At 38.4% G+C, this 25042-nt stretch overlaps 1 protein-coding gene across 1 annotated transcript; it reads right to left on the reverse strand.

Annotated features, from left to right (window-relative positions):
* Nucleotides 1–2418: 2418 nt before the first annotated feature.
* On the reverse strand, nucleotides 2419–17520 carry ASNS (asparagine synthetase (glutamine-hydrolyzing)). Its single transcript, XM_053467243.1, has 12 exons — nucleotides 17431–17520; nucleotides 14466–14727; nucleotides 12919–13156; nucleotides 11790–11975; nucleotides 11149–11250; nucleotides 9867–9994; nucleotides 8213–8339; nucleotides 6652–6758; nucleotides 6038–6138; nucleotides 5549–5630; nucleotides 5291–5446; nucleotides 2419–2723 (listed from the first exon to the last, which is right to left on the reverse strand). The coding sequence occupies exons 2-12, from the start codon at nucleotides 14712–14714 to the stop codon at nucleotides 2514–2516; spliced, it is 1686 nt and encodes a 561-aa protein (XP_053323218.1). The 5' UTR covers nucleotides 14715–14727; nucleotides 17431–17520; the 3' UTR covers nucleotides 2419–2513.
* Nucleotides 17521–25042: the final 7522 nt, after the last annotated feature.

Here is a 25042-nt window from a genome sequence, read left to right on the forward strand (position 1 = left end):
AAGAAAAAAAAGAGGAAAAACATGAATGTTTACGTGTTTACGGTGGCTCTTGCTGAGACTCAAAATACCCCCTCATTCTACATTCATAAAATCTTTTTGTGTAATACTTAAAATATATTTCAGGTGCAAAGTACTCAATTTGAGCGCCCTAATACCGTTTATGATATAAAAAAATTACATTTTAATGTTACTATACATTGTTACAAGGCAAAAAGCAGTAGAAATATTGCAATCGTATTGTTGACAACGTAAAGAATAAGCAAGCATTAATGTTAGCAATTATTAAACCACATTTTATGAAGTGAGGCAATATCTCATTGAATTCTGTCACAGGTTCATGCTATACATATGAGTTAAGACATATATAATAGACAACAGAGAAGAAGAAAAATAAAGAAAATATAATAAAGAAACATACTCTATAAAGTGAACTGAAGCTGCCTGGGCAACCACCCTTTGGCAGACTTTGTCTTTGTTTCTTTTCCGTTTTGACTTATATGTGTCCAGTTGGCCTTCACTTCTACAGTTGTGACTTGATCTGTCTGCCATAGGAACCAGATCTTCATGCACTATATGACCAAAGGTATGTGGACATTGCTCCTAATTAATGAGTTTAGTTGTTTCCGTTACGCCATTTGGCAGATATATAAAATCATGCACACACAGCCTTCTCCATAGACAAACATGGGCAGAAGAATGGATCGTACTGAGAGTTCAGTGACTTTAAATGTGGTACTACCAGAGGATGCTACCTTTGCCACAGAGAGCTAAAGCGCATTGTGCTTCAAAGTCTGATGGATGAATCTGGGTTTTGGCAGATGCCCGGAATACAAAAAAAAGACATTTATTGATGTATAGGTTAAAATCTGTCTAATCTAATGTCTATGTGTTTTAGATGAAAGATCAATAATATATGTTGCAATCACTGCACATATACAGGTATGTGGAGAAGATTAAAGTGGAGATTGTTGTAGAAAGTCAAGTTTCTTTGTTTCCTCTGGAAGATGAATAAGGTATGTGTGTTAGAGAGAGCTGTATAAACATTGGACTCCTGGCGTGTGTGTGCAGAAGATTATTGATGGTCCTCGAATAGACAGCAAAAAGCCTCTTCCCCCAGTCCCCACCCCTTAAAATAAAACTGCCCCTGACTGGTCATCTGCATACCTAGGAACTTTCCGACTCTGGCTGCCCAGAGCCCCCCTTGCAGGATGTGGGTAGGAGGTCCCACTGCCGCTGGTACGTCATGGGGCACGAACGAGGAAGTGGGCTGGGTTTGGGGTGACCTGGACTTTCCCCTTAGTGACCCGGGGAAGTCGTGCTTCACCCTGAGTCTCCAGGCGAAACTTGTACGGTTCCTAGGTATGGCCATACAACATATAGGAGGGCATGTTAATGTTTCCCCCATGCGCACCACATGCATGATGTCACCACAGCTGGTAATGACCCTCCTATGAGCTATCATTAATTGCTATGTCCTGCTTATCCATTGGACAGCGTTACTAGCTTACCAATGCGCTGAGCTCTAAACACAAGAAGCAAACTGGGCATCGGGCACACTGGCCAAATGTTCAACAGTGCCCCTTGTGCAGTTGAAGATCAAGGACCACAGTGTGGGAGATCGTAAGGATACTTTGGAGGCTGTGCTGGCTAGGCACATGATTCTATAGCGTAACTGGGAGAGTTATAGGTTCACCTTCGCATTGAGCAGAGGTGCACGGGGGACACTTATCGCCCAAAAGGGTGATCTATGCCGATTTTGAGTGAGCACTGTACCTACCTGTGCCATAAGCCCCAATCTAATGAAAGCCTTAAGTGCCAATATCCGAAAATGGAAGGGACATAGACACAATCCATTGTGGTTTTTATCTAAACTCTTTTTTTATATAAGTACCAGTAAGGGTTCTTCAATATTTTATTAAAAAGTAAAATGACACAATTCCTTGTTAATATTGTTTGTTAAAACCCCCCACTGATTTCAGCTTCTACACTGAGACATACAGAATTTCACAGTTCTTTTAATTCCCTACATGTCTACTGTCCTCAAGGCCTATTATTTACCAGTCATTACATAAAATATACTGGTAAATATAATATATACCTGGTATATATATTAGACATTCAGAATGATTGTCTCTTTAATATTCAGCAGTAAGAGTTTCAAACTTTAGATTTACTTAATCTAGAACTTTGTGTAACAAACTAACAACCATGCAGAAGGAGACCTGTAAATTCTGACATGTATCACATTGTCGTAGCTGCAAATTGTGTCTAATAGAAGAGGCTGTCAATCATGTGCTCTGTTGCCTGAATATATAAACGTTTTATATGCCAACGGTTAAAGTGTGAAAGCTTACATACTGAATAGGATTCTCACAGCAACAGATTTCTACTGAATAAACCAAGCCCTGAGAATTCTACTGGAAATGTAAAATGTTTTATTGACCAAAACTGCGGCCACACAAGAATTTCATTAAATGATTAAAAAGGAATAAATCATTTATGTCTCAAGACTCCTATGCAGTTGTGTCAGACTTGTAATGCTTTAATGTGCGGGCAGACGGGTCAGTGGCATTGATCCATCGTGGCATCCAGTAATGGGTCAACCAACCAGCACGTCCTGGGTAGTATTTTTCAAACATTTGACGATAAAAGTAGCCTTCCTTTGTCTTTGGTGTATTAAAAGGAAATTTCTCAGATGCTTTCTCCATCATAATGTCATCCACCTGGAGATAAAAGATACAACATACAATAGCCGCTTAATCAGAAAGAAAAGGAGCAGACAAGCATTGTCCAAATCAAATGGTTCACTGTAATACAGAAGTAAGAAAATGAAAAAAAAGTACTGTTCCCAAGTGTATTCATGCAAATCATTCATCAGACATGATGATGGGAACCACGTCTAGTGTCTAGAACTAGAAAGACACATAGATTTTAAGAAAAGGTTAAAAAAGAGTAATAAATATTCTTGTTAAATAGGCCTGGCGTTACTTTTTCAATCCTAATTAACTAATTACCGTACTTCTTGAAGAGACACTCCAGTCTTTATATGTGCTTTAATGCATAAGAGAGTTGAGAGGTTCTTCTGCAAAATGCCCACATATGCAGTTGCTTCTTTACCCAACACTCCCATGGATTTCGGTGGGAACATTCCCTGCCTCTTATTCAAGCAGCTAATCAGTAGCATAAACCCTCTGCCCACGGAGGGGGTGGGAAGCTGCAGCTTCTCCCTAATGTAAGTATTATACGTTTGTGTGGGTTTTGGAGTTGTTCGGGGGCTCCCTGGGACACTGGAGTTTCCATATAAAAACAGGCTCACATTAAAAAAAAAGATGCATGTAGTTTTATAATATTAATAACATATTATATTTAATGTCACCATAATATCATGCACAGGTGTAATATATTTATGTATAAATATATGTTTAAATCATTATGAAAAAGTTAAATTATTGTAACTATATATATATATATATATATATATATATATATATATATATATATATACACCTGACATTTTCCCATGCTAAGTTTTCACCTCTCTGCCTTCAACCCCTGATGGCTTAGAACAATATGACAAGAACCACACCAGCCGCCTCCAAAGAGGAGTAACAGTTTAAAAACAGATATTTTGCATGTAGCCACCCTCTGTAGTAATTATAATAGAACAGAAACAATGGTTTTCTCAACCAATCTGGCATTATAATTATAGTCATTTTTTTAAATGTATAAATGGTAAACTTGTGGAGGCAAAAGCTATCTCTTCCTTAAAACATGCACCATCACATTATTTTTACTATTACAGCTCAGTGATTTTCTTAGAGAATGATCCTCATTATCACCTGATAACCTAGTACAAAATAAATAATAGACAAAGCAACTGCATATTTGATTGTATATTTATTCCACATTATGTGGCTATAGTACCAAGAGCTATTTAATTGCAATCATGTTTTAGAGTTGTTCTCAAAAATGAAAGACTTTTGGCCGATCTACAATTACTCTTACAAAACCATAATGGGGGATCTTGTAGTGAGGTTCCAATCTGGTCCTTACAAGTAAAGTTCTGCAGTGGCTATATAATATTTATTAACACTTCAGTAATTTGCTAGGACTGTTTAGAAATAGAGAAGTAGTTATGTTCCAGCGCCATCTGGTGGCCTCTTAATGCATCATGTAAACGGCAAGTAATGTTATTGTCAATGAATTGATTGATTTATATAGTGTCATCTTATCCCCTCAGTGCCATTCTATTGCAGTTTGATCCCTAGTCTAAGACAACTAGGGAAAATCCTGGAAGTGTGGGTTTTCTGTCTTTAACAAAATCATATATCCCTTCCGTTCAGCCTCCAAGTACTATGACTTCCAGAACTCACCAACTACAGTCTAAGCAACAAAGTTGACCTCAAAGACAGATAACAAGCCAAAAGGTCAGTGCCGGTGGAGATTAAACAAGGTCAACAGAAAAGCCAAAACCAGGAAGACAATAACAAATTACTACCATCGTACCCAAAAGCTCACCATACTGGCTGTCTACACGGACAAAGAGAGAAACAGAACCCAACAGCCGCGCCTATAGGATGAGGAAGGTCAATTCTCACGCCATGGAGATCATTAGGGAACTATTATGGAGATTATTCACAGACCATGTTGGTGGTGACATGGCAGGGGCGGATGGGGAAATGACAGGGGTTGGTGGTGACATGGCAGGGGCTGATGGGGAAGTGACAGGGGTTGGTGGTGACATGGCAGGGGCTGATAGGGAAATGACAGAGGTCAGTAGGGAGTTTATAATCAGGGAGTCTGTGTAAATGGATATTTAACATATGATCACCAGAACTTCCCATACTTTTCCTCATGCTTAGTAGACATGAAATGTTATGTATTATAAATTATGTGTCAAATGTTTTTCTCCCATACATGCAAACAGGATAATACGTTAAGAAAACACAGCCTAAGGTATTTGCAAACACGTGACCCTGCCTGTTGTCAGAAAGAAATTGCAGATATAAAGGAGTATACAGTAAGGTGATGTAAGGCTGGTATAGGGTGATGTAGTAAAGGGAATATGATTTGTAGTGACAGCAACAAAAAAGCTCAAAGACTCCCTACAGCCTATAAAACATCATATCGACTGGATAGGCTTCTCTCATTCAAGTGAGTATATATTTATTGAAGTATTCCAGAAACAAGACCAGGATTTCTATAACTAAAGAGGGAGATTTTTATTATTATTACTTATCAGTTATATTAATGCGCATATTTTTACATAGACTTGTTGTTTTTCGCATACCTGTTGTTCAATGTGCTCCTGAAGTATTGTAAACCAAGATTTCTTGACAGATGTTAAACCATCGCTAAATGCTTCCTTGGGCCTCCACAGAATCTCTTTGGGCAGCAGGTTGGAGTCTTCAAATGCTTCCCTCAGGAGGGATTTTTCAATTCCATTCTATGGAAGAAAAGAAAAACAGAACAGTATGGCTGATTCCTTTGTACTACTCTACAAAAAAGAAGAATTATTAGACGCATATGCATAGGCTTTCTACTGCACCTTAGGAGTCCTGAGTTCTGGAGGCAAAGACAGATAATACGCCGTGAATCGATGATCCAGAAATGGCACTCGGAGCTCTAGGCTTGTGTGAGAAAACAGAGGTTTTGGTTATGTTTATAAAGAACAATAACTCTCTTTATAAAAAAGGTCTGTACAATGGCTTCTAGATAGCCTTATCTCCACATCATAACACCCTGCACATTTTTCTTAATCTAAGATGAGAAGATAACCCCCGTGGCCTTCTTGAAGAAGCCTCTAGTTCTCACCATCCCCAACCGGTCTGCTGTACGTTGCCCAATGTATAGGGGGATACCCACCATGACACTTACAAACACAGAAGATCAGTAGCCCAAGAATATGTGTAAAAAACCAGTGAATGCCATACCCATTCCCTCTACTTTCCTGATACCAACAACCTCTTGAGGTAAAATGAGAAGGAGTGAGAAGACAATTGTCTTGAAGGGAGGTAGTGAAAGAAGAAAAATGTACCCATGCGCAGCTGTCGTCCTGTCAGCACGGAGCACATCAAATAAGTACAGTTCCCTTAGCAGGCGCTCACTGTCTTCTGCTGCTTCTTCAGGAGATGGTGCCTGAGTAGAAGACGTATGTATTTTATACTTTTTGGATGACATCTCAAGTGAAGTCACACAGCATTTGGTTCGTATCAAACTAGGTTGGGTTTCCATCATGTGCTACATAGTGTAGAACATGCATGCACGCTTAGTATAAGCCACATTGCAGAATGAGTGACCATTCTCTGAAGGATCGTTGTAACCTCTCATGTCTGCCCTTCCAAAGTATTATTTTAAGTGGGTAAAGATGATGGCTTTCCATGGGATTTATCCCTTTCCCTCAAGATGGCTGCCCTTAAGACTTAGCCTAATAAACGTTAGGATTTCACAAAACCTCTGTCACTAAAAACAAAGTTAAATGCAAAATAAAAAAAACAATTTATTCTTTGAATTACACTTTATGACACAAAGTATGGGATCCCCGTAAGTATTATCACTTAAGTACAATGTTATTGGTCTATTTCATCACTAGCTTCCCACATATACATTTTTTTCCCCCTTCGGATTTAACGAGAAAAAAAAGATATTAACCTTGTGGAAATAAATATAACCCTGGGTAAGCTCATCCGAACCCTCTCCAGAAAATATCACCACGCTGTCTGTTTTTTTCCTTATGTACTTGGAAACCAAATACATTCCTAAAAATAATAATAAACAGAAAAATAAAAATATACAGAAACGGGAGCACACAACCCAAAAAACACAAAAGGCATATATATATATATATATATATATATTCAGATTCCCAGGTTGCTGCTAGAATAATAATGACCAATAAATACATAAAACAAAGCAAGAAATCAGTGCACACCTAGCAGATACCGTTCAAAAAAAACCTAAGGCATAAATATCGGGGATTCTGTCACGCTATATATTATATTTCCTATAATTATTCTATTTAAAAGAGATACTTTAACCATTCGGTTCTTATTCAGTTTTGTTAGCAGTTTCATGTTTCTTACACCATAACAGCAGGTAGGACTTCAGTCTGCTTTATTGCTTTATAATAAATATTTATTTTAGTTACGTAAATGTTTGCTTTATAATAGGAAGTGCTGCAAATAAAGACCTCGGATTTAACCCCTTAGATGCCTGGTTCCACGCCACCCAATTCTTGGCTGGCAGGATGGCACAGGCTTATGATTCTCACAGATGTTCCACAGATAAGGCTCTAGGGGAAAGCCGGCGCTGGCATTACCCTTGCCAACCTGGCATATAATTTAAATGACTTAATCCTCCTATTAACGTTCTCTTATATGGTACAGTTTGTAAACTGAAAACTCTGTGTAATGTATTTAAATAAACCGACGCTTTCTACGTCCAATGCAACACCGACCCGGAATTAAAACAGTTATGTTTTCTTGTTATAACTGTAAATGTTGTGTTCTGTTAACCCTCTAATCACATTTTTTTATTTTTAAACAGTCAGCATTCTAAAATATGGTATATATATATATATATATATAAATAAAACACTTTTTTTCTTTTTAACCTATTTGCACATTATCATATACCCTCAAAGTGAAAATCTTAATAATAATTCCCATTATACGTATCTTTAAGGTGGTTGATATTGTTTGATTTATATGTTTTCCCCTGTTCCTTGGTGTGGCACACAAATACCTTCTATTTTATGCTTTAAAATGCAAGAATTCTTAATCTGTACTCGTAAAAAATGTATAAGAACAGTTAGGATATATACAGTATATGAGGGAAAAGTAAGTCAATGAAAAATATCGCTGCCCTGCTCAGTTATAAGGTGCATTTGGTTAGGATATATTAGTAAAAGACAGTACTTTTCCATGAATGAAAAGGAACATTTGTTATCCAGACAATTGTTGGAACATTGAAGGGGATATGTGCCAGCTGCATTTTATCATCAGTAGCTGCTTTTTTTGGTCAGAACACTCTGATCTTGGCACAGAATATGTTTCGTTCGTCATTTTTATTATTGGAAGTCTGTCAGAAAGCAGTTCCATTATTTTTTTTTTTATTCTTATTTGTGTCAATTAACTAATTGAGTATTGCTATTTATAATGCAATGAAATAAGTCGGTTAAAAACCAAGGAATTCATAATAAAAGAAATCATACCAACAGAGGCGCGCACAGTCGTGATGTCATAGGTTTCCAATGTAAAAATAACCTCATCTACAGCTTGAATCCCCTCTTCAGCGTCAAACATTACTTCGTGGTGCTCACTACCAATATGGGATGCCACCTAAAACATATTCAAGGGGGATGCATTACAAGGTTGTTTGGAATATCTGGAAGACATTTTAGATAACGAACATATAGATTTTATTAATAGGGGCAGCTTGTACGCTGTGACAGTGCCCACAAAAATAGGGGAGCGCACAACCTAAAAAGCACAAACGCTGCTACACATTCAGATTCCCAGGTTGCTGCTGGAATAATAATGACCAATAGATACATAAAACAAAGCAAGAGTTTAGCGTATACCCAGTAGATACCGATCAAAAAACACCTAAGGGATACATTTGGGGGATTCCGTCACACTATATGGCCATAAATAAGTTTGACAAGTCCTGTCTAATTTTAGGGCAGTGTTCAGCTGGAACTGATCCATGTTTGTATCATCTATCTTGAAGTATCCTGGGTTTTGTAGCACTGGTGGTCCCTGTGTCACAGTGTAAATACTCCTAAACTAGATCAACTAGTTGTTGGGGCTGTTTTTATTACCCCCGTCATATAGAGAATAAGTTTGCCACATAGTAGTTATGATGCAAAGCTGTAGCATGCTACTGTTTACTATTCTATTCTATTCTGTATTTTAACAGGTGAGTAAAAAGAACAAAACCATCAAAATGTTTGAAAAGTGCATTGTCAGTCAGTTTTCACATTTCACTAGTAAGTGAAAGGAAGGAAGTAATAACTTCCATTCCCCCAAAAAATATCTTTCCTTCATCAGGGTTTAGTCACATGCGTGGGAACTTCCCAGGTTAGGCTACCAAGAGCTCTCCCTCTTCTGGGCGAGTGGCTTTGCGTAGGGGCAGGACTAGCTGTGTATGAGGCTAGTCATGTATTGGGGAAGAGCTAGTCCCAGAGAGTCTTTAGTGGGAGAAGACTGGGCGAGAAGCAGGGGAAAGTGGGTGGTGAGTGGGCGGGACATGGGCAGGGAGTAGGCGTTGCCACCATGCTGCTCCTTTGTCCAGGGAAAGTAAAAACTAACCCCAGAGACCCGGGGAAGCAGTTCACGTGTCAAAGCTTATTCCTTTCCATGTGCCCAATTGCTTTCGTGGTATATCTGTTAATTCACAAATGTGTTTACGGTTGAGATGCAGTTGCAGCTCATCAAATGCCCCATACATTATGAAGAACTCTGGCAAATATCTTCTGCAAAAATGATGAGCTATACATAGTTCATTAGTGTGGTGACTTTCAATAAACCTGATATAACTACTTTATAGGGTCAACTAAGTTCTTTGTGCAGGGGTAACTTGCCAAGCTTGGCCCTTCATAATGCATACAGTTGAAGAATTGAAACTGCAACTCTTCTGCAAACTCCCTTGGACTAAAAAACCTAAATAAAATGCACGTACTGATATTGGTGAAATTTGGCAGCATGGCTTCTATGCATATCTAGGTCCAGCTAAGCCTTGACTATAATTGAAAACCTTCCTCTTAAATAGTTCCATAAGCCTATAGATCTCGTAATCTATCAAATCAGTCAAATGCAGTGCTTATTTCTACTGCATTGTATACGGTGCTAAGACCTATATCTTACCTTTCTGGCAGCAAGCAGATCAGGGCTATCATCCATACCTATTGCAAAGGTTTGTAGAGGGTAACAGAGAGTGTTTTCCTTCATTAGTTTCCTCAAAGTGGCAGCAACCAGGCTGGAGTCCAGACCACCTAGGATCATTTTTTGTGTGGAAATTATTCTTAGGTGAAAAATATAACTTTTCACATTTATCAGGTTTAGCTATATCTTAGTAAAGAAATTTGACTAGCGATCCAATCATGAGATCCATCAGTTCCAGAGCTAGTACGTAAAACATGGGATTTGTTGACCCCGGTAGTAAGGTATTTGTGAATCCAATGAATGGTACTTTTCTTAATAGAGATCCCAATGGCTAGTACTTTCTAAGTAGTTAAACTGTATATGAAGTGTATATAAACTGACATAAGCTTTTGGGACACCTTCCAGCTGAGTAAGAGACCTCTGAAGTCACGAAAACTTTACATCTTTTTATATACTGGCCCAATAAAATTGATCAGCTTTGATTAAAGACTTCATCTTTTTTCCTGGGCTGATATGGCTATGGGGTATATTCACTAAAAGTAGAGTTTACTGGAAAGCTGTGGCTTCAATGCCTTGACTTCACTATACATTATAAAACAACAAGATTTCTTTCAAGCCTCCTTACTTATTGAATTATGCAGGATCAGCTCAGCATTTCTTGCTGAAGAAGCCTGTCAATGTTAGCCCTTCATAAATTGGCATAGTGTCCCCTTTGTAACTGCATGGGGGATATAATTACCACCAGTCAGCTCCAGCACTAGCTTGGTGAATGTCGCTGGCCTAGCAAAATTTCAATGAGAGTCCTTTCCGGCCACTGATTGGCTGCATCAAGCAGCCAATCAGCGGCGAGTGTCCTCAGAACATGGAGGAGGTGACATATGGTCACAAGTTACTGAAAGCTACTGAACAAGCATGTATTATGACTGCTCTCTGCACATTCACCAGCCACTGCTTGTTTGTACACAATTGTGTACACGATAGCATTAACAATGTATAGATAATTTCAAATCTAAAAATGGAACATTTATTTCCCGCAACCATTTTTAATAATTTCGGTAAGGGCTTAATGCATGAGTAGGTGTATGTGTTACATACCAATAAATTCAAATAAATGGTGCAATATTAATATTATTAACGGATCCTAGACTGTGATAATAAAACTGATTGCATTAGATAGATGAGCAGACAGGAAAATTACATTGAGTTCTCAGGGCACGGAAAGAGAAAAATATATCGGCTGCCTTAAATCTTACTAAAAATATACCTGAAAGTAGACAGCCAATTCTTCTGTGTGCCATTAGACGCTTCCTGACAGCATTTTCAAACAGAAGACAAATGTTCCTTTTCACTGTTTCATGATCAAATCCTATGAAAACAAAAATTTAAATAAATTACTGATGACTCGGTCGAATAAGTTTTCAACGTCACTTTTCCGCTAATAATTTGCCTTTTTTTCTCATAAGTGGAATTTATGTATCTCATTGCATTCATTAAGATCTCTGTAGGAATCTATATCTTTGGTGCATTTTAAAGATTTCGTGGCACTGCAAGTGGATGGAGTAATGAATGAAATTGCGAAAAATAATTAACCTTTACCCATGCCTGCCACACTCATGCCTTGTGTCATTAAGGAAGCAGATTATTTATGTGATCTTCTCACTATCATAAAAGATGGATAGATAGAAAGATAGATAGATAGATAGATAGATAGATAGATAGATAGATAGATAGATAGATAGATAGATAGATAGATAGATAATGAAACCACCAGTACCTATATGATAATGCCAATTCATATAGAGAGAAGAAACCCCAAGAGGATCCCTGAGCAATTTAACATCTCCTTTGCAAGGCCAAGCTCACAGCTATTATTGGGCACCATAAATTGGTCTCTTGTTACATTACCTGATTGCAGTTTTCCAAGAGAGTCATATTCCGCATGGTTAGGTTCTTCTCTGAAGGTGTGAAACTTTATCAATTCCACTGGCACCACCTTCCCTGTAGGCTTTAAATTAAAAACTTCACAGTGGCCTGGGGGAAAGGGGTCAACCTTTGGACATGTGGTCATGGAATGCTTCACGTTGATAAGACCTAGAATGAGATGTAAACCTTTTAAAATATAAGAAAAAGCAGACTCATTTGCAATTAAAAATAATAATAATAATAATAACATGATGATGTACTGATAAACAAAGGTTAACCATAAATATATGAGCCATTAAACTTTTCCATCTGAACATTTTGAACCTACCCAATGGACCAGTCAATGTCAATTAAGTTATGGAAATGAAACCATCTATAAATACATTCACAGACCTTAATTAAACTTCACCTCTAAGAAACCTTATCCCATTTTGGGAAGTTGCCAATATTTAGGGCCAATTTGATTGCTTTATTTTATATAATCCTAACAAGTTGCAGGGAAAGGAGCAAGAAGTATACACTTTATCTGCTAAAACGAAAAAGAAATGTATCCCTAATCAGAAATATTGGTTGTTTTTCTAAGATATAAACACAATTCTAAGAAATAAATTTTTATCACATTCAATATCTCTTTGGCTGGTGGGGATTTAATTTGTAATGCAAGTGACTATGGTAAATGAACTAAACCGCAAATAAAAAAAAGGGTTATCTCATACAGACAAAACAGTAAATTAACTCCTCTCTAGTATGTTAAGCAAATAAACCTTATCAGATCTTTAATTTTAATATTTTTTATGATTCAATAAAATAACAAATAATTTTTAAAGACGCATTTACAGTTTTTATGGCAACAATTCATCAGTGTATTGGAAATAAAATAAAAATGTTCTTGAAATCCCTATCTTGTTCTGTTAGACTTTCTCCTACTTACTAACTTGAAATTTTAACCTCTCACTAGAAACCCAACTATTCAGAGAAGCATATGTCCTCCTAATACCCTCAACCTGCATCCAGAAGAAACCATCCATCCTCTTCACCGTTGAGATCTCCACGCCAATGACATCTCCACATCACCCTCGACATTAAAAAAGTGATTTAATGTACGTTTTACCTTTGGCTTCAGAGCAGACTGCCAAGAATCCATCATCGGTAAGAAGTTTAAACAGGGGTCTAACACCATAGGAGTCTCTCCCGATATATACTTTTCTGTTCGCCGTGTCCAACAGAATGAAAGCGAACACACCATCCAACAAAGAGCAGGTTTTTTCAATTCCGTATTTATCAAACAAATGAAGTATAACTTCACCGTCAACCATTGTTTGGTATTCAAAATCAAAATGTTTCTGTAACTGAATTAGAAAAATAAGGATAATTAATAACGCTATTCTTTTATAATGAGCGAGCGAGAGAGAAGAAACAGACTTCCAAGCGAATGATAATAAAAAAAAAAAAAAAGGGAACAGAGTATGACGTAAAAACGATAGTGAATGCAACGCAAGTCAACAATTAAGCTCAATAAAAAAAGTAGGGCAGCAAAAATGATTTTAGCGTGTAAATGTAAGCAAGATGAAGACATGATGGAGTCAATGTTATGTGCATCACTGCTTTTATCTCCCCCATGCCCTGGCAAATAGTAATAACAGATCCACGTATAACACTTCAATGTATATAATGATAATAGACCGGGTAGATGAAATGCTATCATCATGCACACCGTGGTGGAGGTTACAGCTGCGCACGCTTTTCAGGAATATCATTTTCCCTTCAATACAAATTGCAAGAATTCCTTTCAGTGGAAGGCTGGGAACTTTTAGCCTGGAGGTCCTCTTGTGATCTTATTCTGTTTATGAGTAATACATCATGTCTCTTTCCCAGAAAGCGAAAATAATAGCTTTCTGGGAAAAGTAAGAAGAATCATAGTAGAAGACACTCCACTGGGTGATGGATATATGCAAAGACATAGGGCAGATTCCATTCTTTACCGGGACTGACAAAAGTGCATCATGGAAACACAAATGGCTCAGAATTTGATCTTGAAAGAAAATTGGAAACATTTGGCCCTGTGTATTGCTGGAATCTAAAGAATTCACATTTAAGACAGTGTTCTGAAAAGTAATAACATATGTACTAAATGCATAAGATAGCTGAGGTCCCTTTAAACTTTCATGGTGCTCCCTTACGAATGCATACGGAGAGTCTGCAGGATCCCATCATATGCTTTTGCCCTTTTGCCCAAACCCCCCAGCTATTGCCAGGGCAGGAGTTAAGTTAGGCCGAACACGTCTCCTTGCATGTGATATACCGTATTTCCCCATGTATAAGACGCACCTTTTTTCGAAAAATTTGGGGTCTAAAAACTGGGTGCGTCTTATCCAGTGGTTTTAGATTGTCCCTCCCTGCAGTCACACTGATGATTGGCCCCGCCCCTTTCTGATTCCCAGTCCCTTCCTGCAATCACACTGACGATTTAAATGGGAGCCACCAATTGGCTGCTTCAAGCAAACTGTTGGACCAGCTGCAGCTTCTCCTTGAGGTAACTATTTTATTATTTGTTTTATATTTAACAAATGTATAGTAAAGTACTCATGAAGTATTACATTCTTCCTTTGTGGGCCGGTCAGAGACAGTAAAGTATCCCTTTAAGCGAATATAACTCACCTGTTTGTAATTGTAAATTTCACCATTATAACAAAGCCACAAATAAGGGAATTTCTTGACGCGAAGAGGTTGCATGCCATACAGCTGATCAACAATTGCAAGTCGATGGAAGCCGAAGCAACAGTTGGTAAATCCATTAACGTTTTCAAATCGGAAGGCATCGGGGCCCCTGTGGGCAATTTTCATAGCACTGAGACATTGTACGGAAAGGCATTCGTCGCTGCCGAACAAGGCCCAGATCCCACACATGTTCACAACTCTTCTATAATCCAAAAAAACAAAAGAAATAGTAACTATATCTAACAATATAAATCATATAATCTAATTATAAATCAAACGCTCTACAAAATATGAAATAACAATAAATGTACTATAACCATAATAGAGCTGGATTTCATGCTAGAGATAAATATATCCTTTGAATAGAAAGCCTTCCATTGATAAAAGATAAAGATATTACTAAAACATAGTGGGCTGGATTCAATGTCGGAGATAAATTGAAAAGCAATGATTTACCACTACATTCTTATCATCTAGGGATTTTCTGGTCAGTGACCATCTAAAAGCCTCTTATTGGCCTTCAAACACCAATAATCCATTGGAATTGGGTCAGATTGTTCTTCTGTGTTTCTAGTCCACTCTTAGAATATATTTATATTAAATTATCATAGAATACAAAATGACTGAATATTGTGCATTGAAGATTCATTAAATTCAATGGATGAGATGCAGTGATGGTCCATTCCATCAGACACGGACCTTGAGACTGCATGTTACGATGACGTGTTCCTCGTGCCTCCTAACTCTAAAGAGCTTAGGCCAGTGTTCCAGCTTGTTAGGTTAAAGACGTGACGCATTTGAACAAATATTATATACATTTTATACTTTACAAGTACCTTCTAGAACCATATCAATGAACTTATCAATAACCTTAGCCTTGTAGGTTTTAAACATGCATGTTGGTTTTGATTGGATTCTTTATGTGTAAATATGTACTTTTTGAGAGAAAAATGTAAGAAAATCTCTTATTTGGGTCAGTCAGACTCTGGTACTGCACCACGTAAGAGGCTTTTCTAACGGTATCTTTACTAATAAAAAATATTTTCAAAGAACAAATCCACAATATACACTAAAGGCCATTTTTAACACTTCCATAGTAGATTTCAAAATGTGTGTCTGTAATTTAGTAAAATGTTGGAAAATCCCTTCTCTACCGCTTTCTAACTTTCTTCAAAGCCAAGCTCCTCTAAAAACATTCTCACGGTTTCCCTAAACAGACCCGTTATGTTCAGCATAGTAACGCTATAGTCCCTGTCCATGGTTCTGACATGGGAAATTGGAAACTAAATCATCATCTACCCCTACTCCCCAACCCAAATAACCTTCATCTGAAATGGGAAATGGAACACTAAGCCATCATCTGGCCATACTCCCCAATTATTTCCATTATCTTGCTTTTTGCATGACATCATTTTATCTCTGAGTTGCTTTACTCCTATTCCATAATCTATTACTCCATCCAATGGAGTATCCTCATCCATCCCCATCAAGTTATTTTTGTACAATATCAGTATCAATAACCCATATGTCCCATAACCCATTACATCAGCATCTTCACATACATGGTCACTCGAAGCACTTGATATCACATGACACTGTGCCCATATACTGTATACCATTGTTTGCTTATGTGATGTGTAGTACTAGTCAGGAAAGGAGGACAGACTAGAAGATGCTCAGAGGGCAGAGACTACAGGGATTTGCCCCCCATGCTAGCGTACATAAAATATGAAGGACCAGAACTAGTCTAGAACAAGAACTAAATATGACATTTTATAGTTACTACTATTCTGAAGAATACAAAAAGTTGTAAGTGTTGTCCAGTAAGAACATACTCATGGACATGACTCCTGATGAGATTTACTTACTGTGTCTTATGCTCAGTATGATCATGGAGCTCTGGAGCACGACAGCACTCTAGAGTAATCAGCTGGTGTATTTTGGGTAATAATACAATTGGAATTATAATATTAGCAGGGTGGGATTCTGTCCCTCCTGGTAAAAGATACATTGGCCCTCGTAGCCATTGCACAATGTGTCAACCTCTTCCCTTTAACCTTTGAGGGGTGGAATAGAGATCAGAACACACCGTTTCGCAACATGTTGACCAGCGTTCTGGCACATGGAAGATTACAGAAAGCTGATGAAAAAGTCATACGGTAGGAGTACATTATATCACTTCCAGCCTTGCAGTTGACATTTTAAGTATTCTACAACATAAGAGAGGACATTATGGTATTAACATCTGCTTAACCCTGAGATGCAATGCAGACCAATGCATTGGCCACCATACAGACACAAAGGGGTTAAATATTTTACACCTGTTATATGGTTGCTGTAAAAACACGACTAGGAATATTTAAGAATATCTAAAGGAGCCCAAAACTCCAAAGGAATATCTGAGAATATGTCTGATGAGCGAATCCATTTTCTAGTTTTAGTGCTCCTCCTAAAACATAGTATTTGATGGCAGATAAAACACACAGCCCATCTAGTCTTCCCGTTTTGCCTGATGTACCTTAATCAGTCTGTGGTCTCATCTTAAATTCAGCAGAGCTTTATGCCTGTTGCATGTATTATTCAATTCTCTCAATATTTTAGTCTCTACTGGGAAGCTGTTCCGCTTATCTACTACCTTCTCAGTAAAGCAAAACTTCCTAATATTACATCTATGCCTCTGACCCTCTAGTTTTAGATTATGACCTTTTCTCTCGTGTTTTGTTAAATCCCTTTATGTATATAAATGTTTCCATCACATCTCCCCTCTCTCTTCTCTCCTCCAAGCTGCACATATTGAAATCATTTAGTATTTCGGGATTATTTTTCACCATTTTAGTAGCTCTGCTCTGAACTCTCTCCAAAATGTCAATCTGCACAGAATAAGAAAACGTGACTGTTGCATTACCGGTAATCTGTTTAGGAGTAAACCAGACTGCTGCAGCTTGATCTCAACCAGACTGTGAATCAAAAAGCTTCGAGAGGAGGCATGGAAATCTGCTCCAGAGCTCTTTGTAAGCAGGCTTCTCATTGAGCGCTGATCGCAGAGTCTGATTGGATATGGATGATGCCTCGTCATTCATGCAGGTTTCATTCACTTTCATTTCTGTTCTGATGCCGAGCTCTATGACTTCATGTCTCTGGCTTTATAAATATTCTAGTGATTCTGATAGTGAAAAATTATTTTTATTTTATCGATCCATTTTCTATGATGCTTTTTACAGAATGGCAGAATTTCTCCTATATTGATTTTCTTTATGCAATTTTGGATTTTAGCTAATAATTTCATTATTGCTCTAGAACTGCACAGTACAGTGATTTTATCTATCAATTTTCTATTATAGGTTTGTTTTTAAAAAAAATAAATGTTTGTATGAATTTTAATAAATTCTAAGAAATATCAGTATACGTAGTGCTGGAGAAATAAGTAGTAGTAATAATAATAATAATAATAATAATAAAAACCACAGACATATATATATACATTAATTCTGTATATATGTATGTGTTTTGAAATAAACAATTAAATATATAATTATATTTATATATAATTATATATATATATATATATATATATATATATACATATATACTGTATATATATATAATTTTCCTTGTCATAGAATATCTAAATATTTCACTGGATTTAACCGTTACATGTGTTTGTTTTTTTATTGTATAAGGAATAAATACATTGTCATTATTTTAGTGTAACTTATTAAATGTCTTAGTATCTTGATTCTGCCACTGTATCAGCACAGCTATTAACCTTTATGTCTCTGTCAGACCTTTAAGTGAAAGGATTAACTATTTCTGGATTGTCTGCATTTACTGAAAGGCATAATAACGTGAATTAATGGCTTATGGTTTGCTAGAGGTTTCTTTACCTATCAGCTGTAAGGTCTGTAAGGAGGGGGAGGGGGATTTCTTCTCTTCCATAGAATAAAAAATGATCCAATGGGAGGACGGCTTACATTTTGGCAGAACGGGTTTCTATGCTGTCTCGTGAAACTGCTGGGGGATGTTACATCAGCAACCGGTTAAAATGCCATGTGCCGTTCATTTATTATTAACCTGACGCGGAAGGACAGCCAAAACTGAAGCCCTGCTGCAGTCAATACAGCAGCCTCGCTCGCTGACAATAATGACATTTTAATCCACATTTCTGATGTATGCATAAACCTTATACATTAGCTTTCCTGTGATCCAGCAATGCAGTGTCTGCGTATACACGGTGTCAGTGTCTGCGTGGTATCCAAGTTTATAAAAGGAATGTATGTCAAAGGTTAATGTGTCCATGTGTAACCGTACACCTGGAAAGTGTACAGTACAGAAGAATATGTGTGTTAATACAGAAACATAGATAAGAACCACTCAGCCCATCCAGTGTGCCTGTTTTTCCTCCCCATAAAGACTCAGCGTGTAATCAGCCTTTGCGCTTGTCCTAGATTCAGGATAGCCATATGCCTATCCCATGCTTGTTTAGATTCCCTCCCTATATTAGCCTATACCACTTCTGCTGGGAGGCTGTTCCATTTAAGTATCACCTTCTCGGTAAAGTAAAACTAACTTACATTACATCTAAGCCGCTAGTTTGAAATTATGATATCTTGTTCTAACATCCCTCCTCCTTTGAAATAAGTGAACTGGGAATGTGAACACCTGCTATAACGCAATAGGTTTAAAATACGGTTAACCATTTAAGTGCCAGGTAGTGAGGAAACAGAAGGTGTGATCTCTTATGCACGGCGCTTGGTGAAATGTGACTCAGTGATAGATCCCAACTTCAGGAAACCCCTATCTTGGTACTGGTCACAGCGGTCCGTTTGCCATTCACATATTATATGTAATGCAATAGATCACAAATTGCCCCACTGACAGTAACGTGTACAAAAGTGTACCGCGTACTATCGGTAACGAAGCTACGAGGCCAAGCCTCGCAAACGTGGCCTTTCTCCAAGAGATTCAGATTTCTCTGCACTAGCGATGGTGTTTTATCGGTTCTAGAGCAGTGTTCTGTGAAGGGACGGATCTTGCTTCTCTGTTTGGCAGTCAGATGGGTTTGGCGGATGCCAGGAGAACGTCATCTGCCTGACTGCATGGTGCTAACTGTAAAGTTTGGTGGAGGAGGTATAATGGTATGGGGCTGTTTTTCCGTGTTTGGGGGCCTTACTTCCAGTGAAGGAAAATCTCAATGCTTCAGAATACCAAGTAATTTTGTACAATGCTGTGCTTCTAGCTTTGTGGGAACCGTTTGGGGAAAGCTCTTTTTTATTCCAGCATGACTGTGCCCCGGTGCACAAAGCAAGGTCCATAAAGACATGGTTGGATGAGGGTGGTGTGGAAGAACTTGACCGGCCGCACAGAGCCCAGACCTCAACCCCAATGAACTGGAACGAAGATTGCGAGCCAGGCCTTCTCCAACATCACTGCCTGACTTCACAAATGCTCTACTGTATGAATGGGCAAAAAAATCAATCAATGTGGCTTGCTAGCATTTTATAGGTAAATCAGAATAAATTGTTATCCTTAAACAAAACCAGAAGGCCGAATGTACAATGGCCAAAATAGTAATGTGGACATTTTACAAATATATGTATGTATGGGAATTTCATGTATAGAACAGAAAGTGGCACTAGTGCCAAGTAGTCATATTGCCACAGCAACCAATGTACTGATCCAATGAGCAGGAGCTTTACCTTTACTGAGCAAGTGATAGATAAGTTGAGCAGCCTCCCAGCAGAAATGGTTGAGGCTAATACAGTGAGGGAATTGAAACATGCATGGGATAAACATTTAACTGTACTGACTCTAAGACAAGATCAAACACTGATTAAGATCTGATTCTTTAAAACAAAACACAGGCAGATGGCAGGCTGCCATTAAATTCTATGTTTCTGTTTGTTGCCATGGTGAGAAGGTGCTATTTTTAAGCGGTCACTCTTTCTAAATAACTCCTATTGAAATGCAGTATATAACATATTGGTAAAGTTCTTTGTTTCAGGCATGCTCCTATCAGAACCCTTGTTTAAAATGTCAAAAATTGTAAATTGGTGCTGTAAATTTATAAAATATATTGTAGTTAAACATAGCTGTAAAAATGCTCTTTGCCATTAGGTGGCGCTCATTCACTTTAAAAGTAAACCTGTCCAAGCGGTACAGATTATGTGTTGTGATGCATTTTTTGTAACCTGTATTGTGTTATTTTCATTATTGGACTGTTCTATATAACAGGTTGACCGCTGATATCACAGGTGTTTGGGTGTAAAAGCATAATTAATACAGGTATGGGGCTAATGGATGACATTATCTTTGTATAGAGGATAGTTTTGTGGTTCTGTAAAGAAGTTTAGATTCTAAAGGGTGGTAATTGAGAGGTTCATTGAAAAAAAAAGTTGATGATAGAAAGCAATAGACGAAAGGATCATTAGTGATCAGTAAAGCAGATTACGGGGCCGGACTGGGGATGACCAGGTTACAAATGACTGGCAAATGATGCAAGTGTGGCCACTGGGCAGAGCCATACATACGTACATCATGTTTGTATGTTTGTACAGGTGTGCGGATCGGATGAGTGTGGAGTGCATACTAGAAAAGTAATGCATTAGAAATGCTAGCTGTGTCGCATTTACACATACGTATCAGAGGTAAGCTTTTAAAATAAATTATCACAACATTTACACAGACAATGATTATGAGCTATAGGCGGTTTTAATAATTTAGCTGCGTAAACAGTTCCGCTTTACATAATATTGAGTAGGGGTGCCGAGCGGTTGCTCGTGAAGTTTTCAGCAACCGCTCGGCGCCCCTCACTCTCCGTGATCCATTGCGGTGCTGGCGTTTCGTGAAGCGTGCACCGTGGCAGAGCGGGAAGACGGTCGCCACAAGCTCCCGCCGCAGGACTCCAGCAACAAGGTAAGTAAGGATAGGGAGAGGGGGGGTAGATAATGAAAAGGGGCAGGGGGGGCAGTGAGAAGGGGCAGTGGGGGTAGATCTGTTTGCTCTGGTTGCAACCCTTACAAAAAATTACTGCAGTTTTTCTGCAGTTTTTTGGACATGAAAAAACTGCAATACTGTACTTTTACTGCAGTATTACTGCACGTTTACTGCAGTTTTACTGCATTTGTACTTCACTGTACTGCATTATTACTGCACATTTACTGCGCTTTTTTTTTTTACTGCAATTATACTGCATTGTACTTCAATGTACTGCAGCTTTATTGCAATTGTACTTCCGTACAAAAATAACTGCAGTACAACTGCAGTACAGTGAAGTACAAATGCAGTACAACTGCAGTAAATGTGCAGTAATACTGCAGTAAAAGTGCAGTATTGCAGTTTTTTCATGTCCAAAAAACTGCAGTATTACTTCAGAAAAACTGCAGTAATTTTTTCGTAAGGGAAATACGGGGACATGTCATTTCATTCTGATGATCTGGGCATTTTTGTTGGATTCATGTCTAACAGATGACATATATTTTTTTAGGTTTACAATGTGAGTCAGTCTTGGCCGGCAATCCAAAATGTAACTTTTTCCTACAAGAGTAAAAAAAATTGAACCGAGTCATTAAAGAGAACTGCATAAATCATGTGGGTATAATAATAAATCGGAGCGCCTTACATTTGCTGTGCGGCTTGTGATTGGTTACGCTTCTTGTCAAACATCTGTTGTTAGAAGTGTTTTTTAGGCAAAAATCTGCCAGCCGTTTATTATACTCTTAGACAAGAGCAAAGTGACATCATGGTGAGAAAGAGAACACATACTGGCTTGGAACTGTTAAAAAGTGGAGCCCCGTAACTAAGGAAAAAAATTACTTTATAAGTTTTGGTCGTTTTAACCAATGGCCTGCCGCCATAAACTGTGTCTGTAAATGATGCTAAACGACACCATGGTTGTTACATATGTGTAGAGGTTTGGCACATACATGATAAGTACAATGCTACAATTACATTACATTTTATTTCTAGTGTAAGCAGATTCTATAGCACTGATACATAGTAACACAGAATATGGCATCTAGTCTCCCCATTGTTCCTGCTATTAAGACGCTAATCTTAATCGGTCTTATATTCAGAATAACCATATGCCTATACCATGCATGTTTAAATTCCCTCACTGTGTTAACCACTTGTTGACGCATTTATACATAACTCTCTATGTTTATAGCCTCCGAGTGCCCCTCAGTGACAGTAAATGAAACCCGATCCTTTTTCAGTGGGTATCATATACAGAATGTATGCATACAGAGAGGGAGTTATTGGCTAAGCTGTGAGTTTGCAAGTGAGCTGTAGTGTGAGAAAGCATGATGAAGGGTTATCCACTTTGGAGCTTCTCCTGCAGATAATTATGATGTTGTTAATGATTTCCATTTTACCAATGTATGTATGTGATAGATAGATAGATAGATAGATAGATAGATAGATAGATAGATAGATAGATAGATAGATAGATAGATAGAACTCTATCTCTGTATCTGTGAGAGGTAGTAAGAGCATTCTGGAGGGGATGGTGAGCATGGTCTGCACAAGTCTTCCAACTGATTTCAAATGGAGCCTTTTCCTGCCACTGATTAGTTGCTTCAAGCAGCCAATCAGTGGCAAGAAAAGTTAGCGCATGGGAAGGTGCTCCACTTCAGCTCTAGAGCCGTGGGTTCTTCTAAACCTAAGTACTTGATTTTATCCCCCAGATTTCATTAAATTATACTAAAATACTTTAATATCCACTCTTTGTTCAGGAGGCTGTCTGGGACATTGGAGTGTCTCTTTAAGGAACTATGGTGGTAAAGCAGGCAGAAAACAGGGCCGGCTAGATCAGTGTAAGTGCTTAGGAGACAATTAGTTTTAATGTTACCACGTGGTAGCTAAGTTCAAAGGCAACCTGTTGCTGGGGCAGCATTTTCTAATCATTTTCCTGTTCTCTCCACAATTTTAAACTCCCTCCTTCTCCACATTTACACAGGCTGTATGCGCCAATCAACAAGAATCAGTACTTCAACAATACGAAAATGAGTCTTGGAAAACGCGACAGATCCGTCTTAAAAAAAAATCTTAGTTGTGATAATCTTTCCTTAAAAGGAAAATAAATATTTGAGTTAGTTGTACTAATCCGATAATGCGTAACACCAAATATTTTCCTATTCCCTTTTTTACTTTTTAACACAAGGGATTTACTTTGGCTTATTACCTCACAGAGACCTCTATGTACCTTCTTTGATGTTGTGTTTTGTATCGGATAAAGCTCTGGTTATCAGGTTGGTTGGTCGGTTACAAGAACATTTTCTAATAGCTGGACAGATATTTATCCTAAAAGGGGAACTCCCACCAGCATTTTATTTTTTCTAATATGGCATTAATTCTGAAAATAATACATAACTAATCCTTTATCTTAAACCCCCATATTTTACTTAATGTTTCACGTGAGTACTCACCCACCCATGATCACCTGACACACTTCCACGTGACATGGAGATCTATACACTGCACCGGTTGCACCACATACGCATACCTGGGAACTCTCCGGGTTTGACCCCGAGAACTCCTGGTGAACCTCCGTGTCGCGGGAGTGGGGTCTTGACACGCCCCACTCCCTGCCCATTTCCCCTTTAAATGGGGAAGTTTCCCGTGACGTCAGCCACATCAGTGGAAACGCCCACCGACATCAGCAGGGCCGCCCACCGACATCAGCAGAGCCGCCCACCGGCGTCAGCAGGGCCGCCCACCGGCGTCAGCAGGGCCGCCCACCGACTTCAGCAGGGCCGCCCACCGACTTCAGCAGGGCCGCCCACCGACTTCAGCAGGGCCGGCCACCGATATCAGCAAGGCCGCCCACCGACTTCAGCAGGGCAGTCCTGGCCGTGTCCCGTAAGGGAAGGCTCCGGGTTCCCAGGAATGCACATATGCAACGTAGCGTGCAACACAGTCATGTTAATATAGATGCTGCAAATGGCACACCATACGCAAGCCACATATTGCTGAGAAGGTTGTAAAATGCGGCTTTATTTTTGAAAATATGTGGCTTCACAGTATACTACCACCCAATTTAGTCCAAAGTCCAGATGGGAAAGGTGGTACATGGTAAAAGTGTTCCAGCACACTGCCTCACTTAAGGCCTACCTACAAAACACACATTATTAATACCCTACTGACTAAGTGACTTTGCCACCAATGGAAAAAATTGAGAGATTTCCCTTTTAAGTGTATTACATAAAATACATACACGCCAATTTAAATAGAGTGGGTGTATTTGTTTTTTGGGAGAAAAATGAAAGAATACATAACTGCAGCTGTTTTCTTAGGCAAAAGGTCACCATATTTTACACTCGCGTTATGTATGCTTGCGTGCTGAAATCCAGGCGTCTGTAATATACTGTAATACGTTACTAGATTCATCGGTCATCATAAAGGAAAATCCTATTATTTTTCCTCATCTGTTTCTTAAATACTATCCTAAAATGAAAAAAAAAACTTTTAAATTATGCTGAAATCCCTTGCACTAATTTTTCCACCATTCATCATGATGA

The sequence above is a fragment of the Spea bombifrons genome, chromosome 5 (assembly GCF_027358695.1).
Source record: "Spea bombifrons isolate aSpeBom1 chromosome 5, aSpeBom1.2.pri, whole genome shotgun sequence".
Taxonomy (NCBI): Eukaryota; Metazoa; Chordata; class Amphibia; order Anura; family Pelobatidae; genus Spea; species Spea bombifrons.

Bases quoted from the DNA above. Each gene is read 5' to 3' on its own strand.
- ASNS (XM_053467243.1), bottom strand. From the start codon at position 14,714: ATGTGTGGGATCTGGGCCTTGTTCGGCAGCGACGAATGCCTTTCCGTA. The intron at 11,976-12,918 runs GTAAAACGTACA...ATCTCATTCTAG, and splicing joins AGTCTGCTCTGAAGCCAAAG to GTCTTATCAACGTGAAGCAT. The intron at 8,340-9,866 runs GTAAGATATAGG...AATATGTTTTAG, and splicing joins ATCTGCTTGCTGCCAGAAAG to GTGGCATCCCATATTGGTAG.